The sequence below is a fragment of the Myotis nattereri genome (assembly GCF_964212035.1).
Source record: "Myotis nattereri genome assembly, chromosome: 1".
NCBI classification, from domain to species: Eukaryota; Metazoa; Chordata; class Mammalia; order Chiroptera; family Vespertilionidae; genus Myotis; species Myotis nattereri.
This window is the reverse complement of record NC_138075.1, coordinates 174,549,202-174,564,692: the sequence shown is the minus strand read 5'-3', so window position 1 is coordinate 174,564,692 and position 15,491 is coordinate 174,549,202. Positions and strand designations below refer to the sequence as shown.

The following is a 15,491-nucleotide window of genomic DNA, read 5'->3' as shown; positions in this document are numbered from 1 at the left end:
ATTCATGATTGTAATTGTATTATATTACAGTTTGGATCCTCTTGCAATAAACACCATCATAATGGAAGCCTCACTATTATAAAGATTTCCCAGCCTTACCCAATACTTATTTCAAGTATAGTCAACACAATAAAATTCTAATACAAAAAAAAAGAAATATCTCTCCTTAAATTTAGGTAGCTCACGTTAGAGATATGTCTCTATCATTTGCATGGTTAGCCCATCGCCCACATAGTGGTTCTCAAGTGTCCCTAGTGGGCTTACCTTTGAGTTTATTGTGCTCAGAATCCGCTGGGAAGAGGGAATCTGGAAAGAGCTTGGGAAAGGTGAGTCCTGCATACTTAGGCCGATTCTCCACATAATTTCTTACTGTGGGTTGCAATTTCTTCATGAATTCCGGACATGGTGTTCCTAGTTGCTCAATTACTTTGTTCCACTGGTCAATATCTGAGAATTGAATAGTTAAGGGCAAGCAAAAGTACAGGCTACTACCTCTTGTCTTTCACTAGTTGGAAGACTAACTGCTTCCCAGAATCCTGAGCACTCATCAACACAACTGGAGTTTTAATAAGCAAAAAAGGACAAAAATGTAAAATCAGAATTGTAAGGCAATGGATCCTCTTAAAACTTTAAATTTACTTTGGGAGCATATACACCATTGGGGAACTAGGACTACTTAACAAAATTAGATATCGTGAGATAGACTTTGGGTTGTAAACATGAAAATGTATTTAATAACACAAGAAGAATTTCTTATATTAAGATAAAATTCTATATAACTACGCAATTTAAAAGAGAAAAAATGTGACACATAATATTTTATCATGGAATTACCTCAATCATTTATTTACTAAAAATGACAAATGCACAAATATTTAAATAAGATTCATTTACATGTTTCTTGAATTCCTCTTAAGATTTTTTTTTCTTCCTTTCTCTACCAAATAAGAAGTTTCATCATTTGTTAATGTTTTCTACTCACATGCATTACTTATGGGATTAATATAATTTTTGATTAGATAATCCATTAATTCCTAACCAAAGACTTAAAAAATTTCTCTATCAAAGTAGTCACAGTCTCATACCTATTTTCTTGGTCATGTCCTGTCTCCCTGAATATTAAGACATGAGGGTAAGCATAATACGTTCAATTTAAAATAATAGAATTCCATCCAAGTGCATGTGTTTCAAAAGTACATTAAGCATGCAGAATTCTACAGGAAAAATACTGTTGCTATGAGTATTAATACCCCGCCCCCATTGGAGCTAGCTCTTTGATACTGAATGAGATTCTCTTTTTCATTTATTATTTGCATTTGTTATATCAGAGCTTTATGAATGATAAATACCACTAATGAAAACTCTGAAGAACTGGAAGAAACTGATTTGAATGAAATCCCTTTGCCATGTGTCAATGAATGATAAAAGCCTTAGAAACTCTTCTTAAATCCAATACCACAGGAAGTGTTACCTTTGCATTGTTTATTCTTTTACAACTCTATCCTTCAGTAATAAGTTAATCCATTCATTTCTGCTAATGTAATTTGCAACAGTTCAGGGAACTTACCATAATATTACTTAATTGAGGTTTGTAAACTCCTTATCCTTAGCTATTCAATACAGTTGGACTAAAAAAGATTAGCAGTCCTGACAAAAAACATGAACTATATTTAACAAACATAATATATAATGCAAACAAAGTAGATAGGATATTGCACAGAGATAAAATTAAGTTAATTTGCAAATCTACTTCCTTTGTAATTTGGCTGTATCAAATTTAAATTATTATACATCCTCTTAGTTACTGGGATGAAAAAAAATGTATGGTTGAGTAACATCAAGAAATGAAGTGAAAGGGGAAAAAATTGAATAATATTCATGAGACTATTGTAGAAAGTCAGAATAATTAGAAATAAAAGAGCTAAAAATGTTACAAAAAATTAAAGTTAAAAGTTACTCTTACACAGAAACTTACATTAGTATTATAGGTAAAATTAAGCTTGAACTATTTAAACATATTTAAATAGAAAGTGTTAGTACAGCTAAATAAATCTCAAGGGCTTGTTTTGTAAATTATGAAAAGAGGTCTACTTTCAAATCCAGTTAGGTTATCAAGACCTACCAAGCTATCATTTAATCACTGGTCAAACTTCCTTAGGATTTTACAGATGATATCAACCTAAAAATAGAGGCAAAGAAGCTATCATGTTTTCTGTAAAGGTATCATTAAAAAAGGGGCAAGATACTCCCAACCCACTATTATATTCTAGTTACATTTAACTAGAGTTGTAGAGTTATTCAGTAAAAAATTTATTGCTTTTAAAGTAGTGTTCCCCAAACTATTCCATGTTATTTTTAGAGCAAAGTTTAAGGAAAGTCAGATAGTGTGGAATTTGTTAAAACAAGAACAGTTGAAATGTTTCTTTTTATAAGTTACGAGAGGCCCAATGCACGAAATTCATGCAAGGGGCTCAGCCCTCGCAACTGTGGCAGCTTGCCTCAGCCCTCACAGCCCCGGCTTCGTCCAGAAGGCCATCTGGAAGGACGTCCAGAAGGTCATTTGGTTGTCTGGTCTAATTAGCATATTACACTTTTATTATTGTAGATAATCAGAGCCTACAGAAGCACTCAATGAATTTTTCTATCTGAGATTGCTTTTTAGATAAAACACAATAATGGTCCTTAATTTAATAGTTTACAAAACCTAAGGAGGCAAGAATCTTTATTGTCCATAAAGTACTTGAATGTTAATACTTCAAATATAAAAATGATATAGTCATCTGTAAAAGTTTGTGTCTTTATTTTAACAGATCCATTTTAAGTTCTTTCTCCCCATACATGAAATTATATTTAAGTGTTATTGTTTCTTCCCCAGATGGTCACAGGATCACAACATGAACAACCTGGTCCAACTGTATTTCTTTAACCACATGATTTTCCTCTATAATAATTATTAACCAAATAGAAGCCAAGACTGGAAGTCATATCTCCTGACTCTAAGTCCAATGCTTGTTGCCATAATTCCAGTAAGGAAAAGATCAAGTTTGAAATTTATCTGATAGAAATTGTTTTAATTTGGCCATAAAATTGATGGTATGTTTGTCACAAGTAGTTCTCTTAAAGAATGTCTCTGAAACTGCCTCCTTAGTTTGCCAGGTCAACCTATTCACCTAAAACAATTAATTTTTATTAATATTTTAAGTAAAAAAAAAAAGGTGATACATGTTTAAAAAACTTTTAATCATCAGATTTCCACATGGTTACATTTTTTAAATATATAAGATATTAACTGATTTTTGTGCTTATGTATAAATGTTAACATGGTAAATATTTTTTAAAGAATGGCCAAAAGTGCCCTAACCGGTTTGGCTCAGTGGATAGAGCGTCGGCCTGCGGACTCAAGGGTCCCAGGTTCGATTCCAGTCAAGGGCATGTGCCTTGGTTGCAGGCACATCCCCACTGGGAGTGTGCAGGAGGCAGCTGATCAACATTTCTAACTCTCTATCCTTCTCCCTTCCTCTCTGTAAAAAAATCAATAAAATATATTTTTAAAAAAAAAGAATGGCCAAAAGTAATTTTGTGAAAGGATTTATTTGCTTTAGAACTCATAAGTCATTACTATCATTTTTTGTTGTTGTTAAGCCTCACCCAAGGATATTTTTTCCATTGCATTTTAGAGAGTGGAAAGGAGTGAAGGAGGGGAAGAGGAGAGAAAGAGAGAGAGAAACATTGATGTGAGACACATTGATTGGTTGCCTCCCCCACAAGCCCCGATGAGGGCAAGGGCTAAAACCTGCAACCCCACTACATGCCCTTGACCGAGAATCAAACCTGTAACCCTCCAGCGCCAGGGCCATTATTTTTATATTCTATGGATATAGATCTGAATATTTACAGAGTCCAGTCTGTGCAGTTATTAAAAAAACAATAAATGTTTTATATTTTGTATTTACTATTTCAGTAAGAAATTATCACCCTTAACATATTTATCAAAGGCATTTAAAAAATATCATTTTATAGGAGTTATTGACACTAAATTTCCTCATCTAATTCTAAATTCACTACATAAAACTAGTCATATTATAAGTTTGACTTTATAGAGTATGATAAAACAAGATAATGTGCAAATATTGACTATTAACTAATGTCTTCAGTAAACAGTATTGTAATAGATGAATAAAACAAAGTAAATACGGATTGTAAAAATGAGTTTTTTTAAATATTAAGATAGAAAATTCTTTGTTAATTTTATCAGTTAGCAAAAAGCTTACATTTCATGTACTCCTTCTACTTTAACTTCATTGTTGGGGAACTTTCTAAAACATATCACAAACTGTCTTGAATATAATGTATGAAAAATACCTTATCTTTTAATGGGTATTTTAAGCCATAATTATGAACAATTTATACAATGCACATTTAAGCATTCAGAAACTACAAAGTGGATTCAAAAAGAGTATTTAATGGTCTCATTCTACTATGCCCTTCAAAAAACTGTATCTTCTTTTATGCTTTCTTCCATAGTCGATTACTTTTTGTTATTATGAATACAGTTTCCAGAGTTAATGACTTCATAAATTCAGACTTGCTTTCTCCCCTAAATGAAGCCTTATAGACAATATTTTGTGCAAAATTTTCTGACACCTATTTGAAACTTAAAGAATATCAGTGTTTATCTCCAAATTCTTAACTATGTTTTAAAAAATATGTTGCCAAAGAATAGTTTCAAGGGAGGTTATTTTATCTGTCAAGCCATCCATCTGCCTAGGCTCTGTGTTGAGTATTATGGTTTTATGTCAGTCCTGTAGGAAAGAATATTGCAACCAATTAGTAATTTCCACAATGAATATGCAATAAGGAAGTGGAGGCATGCATGCCATGTGTTAGGCATCATGATATAAAACTGTGGTTCCCCAATTTGAATATTCATAACATAGGGAAATTACAAAATACAGACCCTTCCACTCTTCCCATTGATCTACATAATTCTGAGTCCACAGATCTGATATATTATTACTAAAAAGAACATCAACAGTAATTGCAATCCAGATGGCTCCTGGACTATATTTTGAGAAATAACAATGTAGAATATACTATCAGTAGTTTGTCAATTATTAAATCCAGATATAAGAATTAAATACTAACCTGTTTCAGTTTATGATGCAAGTTAAAATAGCTTTAAATTCAGCAAAAGTTTAAAACCACACCTATCTACCTATCTTTCTATCTATCTATCTATCTATCTATCTATCTATCTATCTATCTATAAAGGCAGTAACTGTGACGACTAAAACAACTGTTCGACCGAACAGCAGGCTGTGTGGGGTGACCAGGCCAGCGGGGCGGGGGGGGGTCGGGGCAGTGAGGGACGACCAAACGACTGAACCTCAGGCTGCATGGGGCAACCAGGCTGGCGGGGAGGGGGGGGCAGTGAGGGGCGACCAGGCTGGCGGGGGGTGGGGGGTAGTGAGGGACAGCCAAATGACCGAACAGCCAGCTGTGTTGGGAGACCAGGCCAGCAGTGGGGGCAGTGAGGGACAACCAGATGATTGAACAGCAGGCTGCGTGGGGCTACCAGGCCAGCAGGGGGACAGTGAGGGATGACCCAACAACCAAACAGCAGGCTGCGTGGGAGACCAGGCCGGCAGGGGGGCAGAGAGGGGTGACTAGGCCAGCAGGGGGCACAGTTGGGGATGACCAGGCTGGCGGGGGGGAACAGTTAGGGGTGACTAGGCTGGCAGAGGGGGGCAGTTAGGGGCAAACAGGCTGGCAGCAAGTGAGCAGTTAGGAGCCAGTGGTCCAGAGTTGTGAGAGGGATGTTGGACATCCCCAGAGGGGCCCCAGATTGAAGAAGGTGCAGGCTGGGCTGAGGGGACCCCTCGGTGCATAAATTTCATGCACCCTACCTCTAGTATTTAATGAACAAATTAGGGGTCATTCACCTGAAAATATTCAGGAAAAGAAAAATCCTAATCTCATTTTCCCATGTAACTTTCCTGAAAAAACCTTGGGAATCTACAACAAGTGGCAAATTTAGTCTCCCAGGAGAGGGAGAAGTATTCCGCCCATCATAATCTAGGGAAAGATTGAGATTATATTATGCTTTTACCTGTGGGTGCTACAAACAGAAAATACAAACACTGCTCAATATAAAGTTCAAAATATTTGACAATTTATTTCAGTAATTGCTTCATATTTCCCTATGATAAAATTTGCTCTCAAAGGAATTCTTCTGAGGATGACAAGTTTAAAGATCAGGATAGAAATATATATATGAGTTCTGCATCTAGATTTTCATGATTATGCTTTGAGTTGTTTTGCTCCTTTAAAAATATTTTTACTCTTTCTTTGTTACTTAAAAATATTCTTTTCCTCTCAAAAATCCCTCTCAAATTCTGATAACATGAAGTATGGATAAGTGATTTAATATGCAGTAGTGAACTAGCACTTGTTTTCATTATAAATGACCACAGCAAGAGGAAATATTATGAGCCAGAACACATCCAAAAGTCAAAGCTGACCATTTGGGTAAAAGACTATTTGTTCACTGGGCGCAGATTGCTATTGGGATACTGTGGGACACGAAATATCCAAAGGCTGGTATTTGGAACATGACATATATGGATCTTACTATAATCTACTTATTATTATGATCTGTATTTACATATAAAGCAAAAACTGGAGAGACATTTCACATATAAGATTGAGCATATATTAATTAATAAGTGTCACAATGGTAGACTTCTCATTAACATATTAAAGGTTAATCTTTGGTTAATCTCTCATTTGCATAGGACCCTTGTACGACTCTGTACCTAATTTTGTATTTATGATGTTAATTATTTTTTGTACATAACACCCTCTTCAAATTGTATGCCATTCTCACCTTGTGACCTGACTGCATTTTCAAGCTGGGAAGAGGCTTTGGAGAACATTTAATTTGACATCTGTGTTTTATAATTGAAAAATATCAATGTCCTTTTAACATTGGTAAATAAAATGATCTTAAACAAAGGCGCTTACACAAAGTTTCTAACACTAACAGAAAAATAGATTTCTATTTAAGGGAGTTGTAGATCTGTGAAGCTCTCTCTGGAAGATTACATCCATTGCTGGATAAAAGGGAGGTTAAGAAGGTACAGTCAAGTTTATATGAGATCAAGAACACATGCTATTTTGTTAGGCATACCTGATAAAACATTTATGTTTAAACTTTTTTAAAAAGCAGGAGAGCGCTAACCGGTTTTGCTCAGTGGATAGAGCGTTGGCCTACAGACTGAAGGGTCTCAGGTTTGATTCTGGTCAAGGGCCTTGTACTTCGGTTTCAAAATCAACTTTGGTGGGGCATGCGGGAGGCAACCAATCAATGTGTCTTTCTCACATCGGTATTTCTCTCTCTCCTCCTCTTCCTTCCACTCTCTCTAAAAATAAATGAAAAAAAATTTCCTCAGGTGAGGATTAAAAAAAAAAAAAAAAAAAAGCAGGAGGCAATATATGCATTTTGATCTTCCATATCCCTTAGCCATTATCATCTTGTAATATATTGTGCCTTTTATTGTAAATTTCATGATGTCAAGAATTATGTCGTCATTATTTTCATGATGACAGTTTTGTTGTTGATATAACTCTGGAGACAAAAAGTGCCCATCACACAGTAGGTGCTCAAAAATTATTTGTTGAATAAATGGAATATCTACTTTATATCCAATCAGAATTTTTTTATGGAGATAATTTTTTAAAAAAGGGGAGAGAAAATGTTTAAGGAAACAAAAGTTGAGAAATTCCAGGAATTGGAGATAGGTTGGAATTCAAGAAATACAGCGAATCCTAAGAGAGATAAATAAAAAGAAACCCACACCTAGTGACATGGTAGAGAAACAGCAGAAGACCAAAGGTCAAAAGGAAGGAAGGAAGGAAGGAAGGAAGGAAGGAAGGGGGAGAGAGGGAGAGAGAGAGAGAGAGAGAGAGAGAGAGAGAAGAAAGAAAAGAAAGAAAAGAAAGAAAGGAAGGAAAGGAAGGAAGGAAGGAAGGAAGGAAGGAAGGAAGGAAGCAAGGAAGGAAGGAAGGAAGGAAGGAAGGAAGGAAGGAAGGAAGGAAGGGAGAGAGAAAGAAAGAAAGAAAGAAAGAAAGAAAGAAAGAAAGAAAGAAAGAAAGAAAGAAAGAAAGGAAGGAAGGAAGGAAGGAAGGAAGGGAAAGAAAGAAAGAAAGAAAGAAAGAAAGAAAGAAAGAAAGAAAGAAAGAAAGAAAGAAAGAAAGAAAGAAAGAAAGAAAGAAAGAAAGAAAGAAAGGAAGAAAGGAAGGAAGAAAGAAAGGGAGAGAAAGAAAGAAAGAATTGTAAATGAAGTCAGAAAAACAAATGGGGGCTATCTTCAAAGATGACTATTACAACAACAGCAAGTCACCAGCAATATTTTTTTTAAAATATATTTTATTGATTTTTTACAGAGAGGAAGGGAGAGAGATAGAGAGTTAGAAACATCGATGAGAGAGAAACATCGATCAGCTGCCTCCTGCACATCTCCCACTGGGAATATGCCCACAACCCAGGTACATGCCCTTGACCGGAATCAAACCTGGGACCTTTCAGTCCGCAAGCCCCCGCTCTATCCACTGAGCCAAACCGGTTTCGGCAACCAGCAATATTATAAACAAAAAGTCAATGGAATAATATTTTTTAAATGTTGAAAGAAAATGTTGGAATAATATTTTTTAAATGTCAATCTCTAATTCTATATCCAACTAAACTATTTTTAAAGTAAAGGAACCCAATTAAAAAATAGAGTTTTATCATCAAAGACTCCCACAATAAAAGTCTTCTAAAGCAGGTACTTCAGGAAGAAAGAAAATAATCTCAAAATAAAGGACCAAATTGCAAGTAGTGGTAAGCCAAGAAAATGATAATCAAAAGGGTGAATCTAAACAAACTCTACCTATAATAAAATAAAATTGTAATATTGTCAATTTATTAGGCTAAAAAATGAGAACAAAAATATTAGTGTGTGCTAATATTATATGCTCAAGAGAAGGATTTTTAAATGCCTTATTTAAAATAGCAATTTTCCACAAATGGTACTATAGATTTAAACCAATTCCAATATAACTACCAGTAGCAATATTTTTAGAGAAGTTGACTAGCCAATTTTAACATTTGTATGAAAGAGCAATAATTCATTAATAGCTAAGATACTCCTGAAAAATACAAAAAAGGGTTTTATCTCTACCTGATATAACCCTTAGTACACATTTGTATTCATTAAGAAAGGGTGGTAGTAATATAGACTCAGACAAAAATATCAGAATATAGAGCCGGGAATATAACAGCTTCCCCCCAATATGTGGAAACTTAACGATAAGGACAGCCTTATAGATCAATGAAAGAATACATTGATCAATAAATGGAAGTAAAATAAAATAAATGGGATCCCTCTTTCACACCATACACCAAAATTAATGACAAGTGGGCTAAAGGCTTTTAAATGTAAAAAGTTAAACTTTAAAATATTCATAGTAAAATTATAAGACAAAGCAAAGGCATCAAAGATTTCTTAAACTAGATATAAGCATACATGAACCATAAAAAACATTGCCAAATTTCAAAATCACTATAAAATGAAATAGAAAAATAATCTATAGTGGAGAAGATATTTGCAACACATAAACTGCCAAAAATTAGGTGACCAATTATATAAAGAAATCTTCATCTATATATATAAAAAGCCAGCAACCACAATGCCATAAAGACCAGAACGACCAGTCGCTATGATGCCCACTGCGGCCAGTAAACCGGCCCAACCAGGGGGTGGGGCCTACCAGCCAACCTCCCGTGCCCCGCCCCAGCCAGCCCCACCCCTGATCAGCCTCTCCCACCTTGATCGAGGGTGGGGTGGCCAGTCAACACCCCCCACAGCCCTTCCCCCAGGCCAGCCCACCCCTGATTGGCCCATAGCCCCACCCTCCAGCCAGCCCCACCCCTGATTGCCCCCCCACACCAAGAGGGGGATGGGCTGGCAGCCAACCTCCTGCAGCCCTTTCCTCCAGCCAGCTCCACCCCCAATGGGCTCCCACCACCCCTATCGGCCTGAAGTCCCTCCCCTCAGCTACCTCAACCCTGATCACCACCCCTAACCCAATAGGGGATGGGGCCAGCAAGCCAACCTCCTTCAGCCCCTCCCCCTGGCCAGCCCCATCCCAGATCACCCCCCCCCCCCACCCTGATCAGGGGCAGGGCCAGTCAGCCAACTGCCTGCAGGCCCTCCACCTGGCCAGCTCCACCCCTAATAGGCCCCCACTACTCCGATAGGCCTGTGGCCCCTCCCCCCAGCCAGCTCTGTCCCTGATCACCCCCCACTCACACCAATCAAGGGTGGGGCTGGCCGAACAACCTCCCAAGGTCCCTCCCACAGCTGCTGACCCCCAATCGGCCCCCCACCCCATTAAGGGGCAGGGCCAGCAGGCCCGCTGCCCACAGCACTTTCCCACATCCAGCCCCACCTCCAATCAGCCTCCCTCACTCCAATGGGGGCAAGGCCCACCATTCAATCGCCCGCAGCCCCTCCCCACAAGGCCTGGCCCTGATTGGGCCCCAATCATGGTGGGCTGGCTGGCCAACCTCCTGCTATCTCCTCCTCCCAGCAGGGACAGCCCTGATCTGCCCTGATTTGGGTCAGGCCAGCTGAACCCCACCTGTGCTCGAATTCATGCACTGAGCCTCTAGAAATTAATAAAATAATACAATAGGAAAATATTGTTTTTATAAGAACAAAGAAACACTTTACCAAGGGAAAACACTAATCTATAATAATAAAAGGGTAATATGCTAATTAGACCAGACGTCTTCCGGATGTCATTCCGGACATCCTTCCTGAGGAAGCTGGGGCTGGAGGGAAGACAGCCTGGTCCCGGGTGCCTGTGGGTGGCCCAAGGTAAGCCAACCTGGGTCCGGGGTGCCTGCTGGTGGGCTGAGGGCTGCCAGTCTGGGCCCTGGGTGCCTGCCAATGGCCAGAGGAGGAAAGCCCGGGTCCCGGATGCCAGAGGGAAGCCAGTGCCAGCAGCCAGGGGAAGGAAGGCTTACTCTTGCACAAATTTTTGTGTATCGGGCCTCTAATATAAAATAAACAAGAAAAGACATTTAGCCTCCCTTGTAGTCAAGGAAATGTAAATTAAAGCTCTACTGAAAAAGTATTTTATATTAAAGAGATTGTTAACAAATTTTAAAACCAATCTGTCAATATGAAGAGTTAGTAAGGTTATGAAGTAAAGAGTTACATCTATATACTGTACTCTGGAAATCAATTTGATGTTACGTAGTCAAATTAAACATGTGCACACCTATAAGCCTGGCATTTATCATTTTCAAAAAAACAAAATGCAGTGCCCATGTGCTTATAGAGACATATATTTATATCATCACTGCTTATAAAAACAAAAAATGAATAATATAACCCAAATTATTTATAGGATAATGGACCAGCCATACAATATTCATAGGCTAAAATACTATACAGAAATAAAAATAAATGAACTATTTATAATGCATCAACATAGATAAATTTCAAAAATATGTTAACTTTTAAAAAAGCAATTCACAAAATAATAGTGATATAGTGATAATATGTAAAACACATATAATTAAACCATATATTAAGGATATATATATATGTATACATATATATATGGTAAAAATATAAGGAAAGTAAAAGAGATTATAAAAACATATTTAGGACAGCAGTGATGTCTGTGGGGAGAAGAAAGAATATGATTGATGAAGTGCACCCAAAAAGATTCAAAGGTATTTATTGGTAATGTTCTTTTTTTAAATCTGAGTAGTAGTATATACGTGTTCATTTTATTGATCGTGCTCAAAAGTTATATATTTAATATTAATTTGCTTATATAAAAGTATTTTTGCAATTTTTAAAGTAAAAATATCTGCTATGAAGAAATTCATTATTAGAGATCTCAAAGGAAAATTATCTCAACAGCTGATTTCTGATCCTTCTGTAGAGTTAAAAATATACTTGAATTGAATAAAACTTAATATGCACTTAAGAGATATTTACTAACAAAGTAGCACATAAATAGATAATTTTTTAAAAATTACCTATTTAAATTTCTCAATTTTGAAAAAAAATTGTTGAATTCTTTTAGGCATAAAAGATAATGGGTATAAGACCTTTTCAATACTGTAAGTGTTGTGGTGGCATTAGCTTATATATTAAGAAGACATGCAAAGTTTATAATTACAGGAAGTTTTAGAAATCACTTACTTTGCGAATATCTTCATGTAAATGAAGATGTGTTGATTAACAATAATGATTCTTTATGATGTATTGTATAGATGTATAGTGTACATATTGTATATTTCCAAGTCCATTTTAAAGGTTCTATTTAATAGATTTGGGTATAATTTTATTGCCTCTCAGATAAGTCATTTATAATAATAGTGAATTTAAAAACATAATCTCTCTTGTTTTTTAAGAGGACAATTTTATGATATTAGTGTTCATAAACTGTTTTCATGGAAAACACTGATTTAAACTTTAACTAATATGTTTGAAATCATTAAAAGACCACATCTTGGACTCTGATAAGGCACTTTAGAAAGTATTTCCCATTTGCCCTTTGAGAAATTTACAAATGTATCCCCATATGAGAGTTGCAGAAATAACTCAATATCAAATAACAAGTTCAGGCATTTAAAGGGCATCTAATATGAAACTTTAGCATTAGCAGCAGCCTAGAGCTTTACTTATAAGAGATTTTGATACCAGAGTTAAGAAGTGATTGATACCCAAGCAACTTCTCCCAAGAAATGGATTCTAAAAAATGTTAATTTGTATTTAATAACTCAGTTGTGAAAATCAATCTGATTTTCTTTAAAAGAAAATATAGAAAGTAATGAAAATCAATCATTTTAATTTATAGGGTGCAAATATTCATTTCACTCATCAATTATTCAGCCACAATGAATTTCTGAAAAAGCCAAGAGTACAAAGTTAGGAGGTTGAGTTTGTTTTAATCAAATGTCTAAAAGTAGCCTAAATGTAATTACTATTTCATATTTATGTCCAAAGGCCAAACTCAAGTTTATAAATTGTTCAGAATCAAAGAAATTAGTTTTGTATCAAGTAACATACTTCTAAATAGCATTAACATGAACATGAATGTGGTAAATTGTAGATGTTTTAAAGAAATGTACTAGTATATATAGAAAACAACTGCAAATAGACAAAAATTATTTAAATAATTGTGTGTCATATGTAAGATTAGAAAAAGATTTTAATAAGAATGGAAGTTAAAACAGTGAAGCTTTATTTTTACTAAATAAAATATTTTAGGTTAAGTTCTTTAATTCAACAAAAATTAAATGAGTGTCTTTCAGTCATTTTGTAAAATGGTCCTTTAATACACACAGAGAATGTATGTGTGATACTATATGTGTAGCCATATATGTAATTACAAATCCTCAAAGTAAATGGCTAGTCATCATATAGTTAGGATACACTATATTAGTAATTAGATTTACTTCAATTATATATTGAAACTCCATTACTATAGGCTCAACTTCAGTTTTGAATTATGATCATGTAAGCAGAAATTTTATCTTTAGTATGAGGATATATTATTTTCATAAATGACAATGACAGAGTAGGAAGATAGTTAACTAACTTAAAGATAAGTTATTACACACCCATATACTAATCACTCAGCAACTTCTCCCAAGAAATGGATTCTAAAAAATGTTAATTTATATTTAATAACTCAGTTGTGAAAATCAATCAGATTTTCTTTAATAGAAAATATATGGAAAGTAATAAAAATCAATCATTTTAATTTACAGGGGGCAAATGTTCATTTTATATCTATTTAATACTGTAGAGACTAGGAATTTTTATTTGCTAACTAATTGCTGCCTAAGAAAGGGTCTCTTTTACTAATCTAGATGACATACATTTATTTATTCAGATATTTTATATAATTATTATTAATTAATGAGGTTTTAAGTATTACATTTGTTAATTACATGAAGAGAATAATAGCAGGAATTGGAGCAATCATTCCTATAAATGAAGTAAATGAGAAAAAGAACTTTAGAAAATGATCAATTTAAAAATAAAATACACATGCATGCTTTTTCAATATGTGTTAAAATAAACTTACTGTATTTGTGGGTGAACATAAATCTAACTGATTAAATTTTCTATGCCAAGTGAGTATTTCCTATGATATGGATGCATAAATCTTAAAATGAAATATTTTGTCATTTATTATCTATCTATGAAAAGAACTTGATTTTGAAACATCTACAACAAAAATCAATAGAAAAGCGTATATCACTGTTATTAGTTTCATAGAACTGAATTAAGACAGACCTTTTGATACCATGCTCAGTGTTTCATATTTGATACTATATTATCTACATAAGATTTTGCTAAGAGACACAGTTACTGTACCATGATGCTAGCTGGTTAATATTTGACACTGGAGTCTCATAGAAGCCCTGTACGGGCAGCGAATGTATCCCATCAGCAATACAATATTCAAACCAAAGGAAATTGATTGAGAATAACACCCACAGAAAACACTGGCTGCTAAGAAGGATACGATCAGTGCCAGGAAACAGCACTGCACCTTTTATCATTTCTCCCATGATGCACCCTACTGACCACATGTCAACTGAAAACAAAAATGACATGGAGATAAACAAAGAGACAGGAATAGAAGGGCAAATAAATGAAGACACTTGACTACCCATGCCATAGAGCAGTGGTTCTCAACCTGTGGGTCGCGACCCCTTTGGCGGTTGAATGACCCTTTCACAGGGGTCGCCTAAGACCATCCTGCATATCAGATCTTTCCATTACGATTCATAACAGTAGCAACATTACAGTTATGAAGTAGCAACGAAAATAATTTTATGGTTGGGTCACAACATGAGGAGCTGCATTTAAAGGGCCAGGAGGTTGAGAACCACTGCCACAGAGCAATGGCCCGATCTTTCACTGACTGGATTAGAGGCCAGCCTTATGACCATTAATAGCCTTTTAAAACAGTGAAAAGGGGAAAATGCCAGGGCCCTTTCTTCTATGCAACTAAAGTAACAACACCACTCAGTGTTACCCAATGTATGATTGTTACTTTGCAATTATAATTCAATGATTAATTTCATTTCTGATTTAAAAGGTCTAATTTGCATTCATCTACTAGGATCCTACTGATTTGTATTGTAAATTATTCTAGATTGTGTTAATATGGGAACCATGCAGTAAATCAGTTTTTATTCTTTTGTATACCACATTTGGGGGGTGGGGCTGCCAGCAACTCAAAAGAAAGGATTTCTTTTACAAAACAGATTTACTCATTTATAAATATGAATAAATTTCATGAAGTGATATGGTAGTTCAAGAATGAATGTATTAGAATATGCTGGCTCAGTTCATTGACACCCACTGAAGGAGCAAATTTCTAAACAGGAGCCTTGCCTTATAAAC

General features: G+C 35.4%; 1 protein-coding gene across 18 annotated transcripts in view; it reads right to left on the bottom strand.

The window, feature by feature from the left end:
* MAPK10 (mitogen-activated protein kinase 10) overlaps positions 1-15,491 on the bottom strand; it is a 284,798-nt gene that overhangs the window by 52,605 nt on the left and 216,702 nt on the right. For 13 of the 18 annotated variants that reach the window (XM_081110000.1, XM_081110013.1, XM_081109999.1 and 10 more), the window contains one exon: positions 265-447. In XM_081110000.1, coding sequence (XP_080966126.1) covers positions 265-447 — 183 coding nt within the window. Of the gene's footprint in view, positions 1-264; positions 448-14,604; positions 14,677-15,491 lie in introns of all 18 variants that reach the window. The other 5 variants (XM_081110008.1, XM_081110011.1, XM_081110005.1 and 2 more) reach the window with 1 other exon arrangement.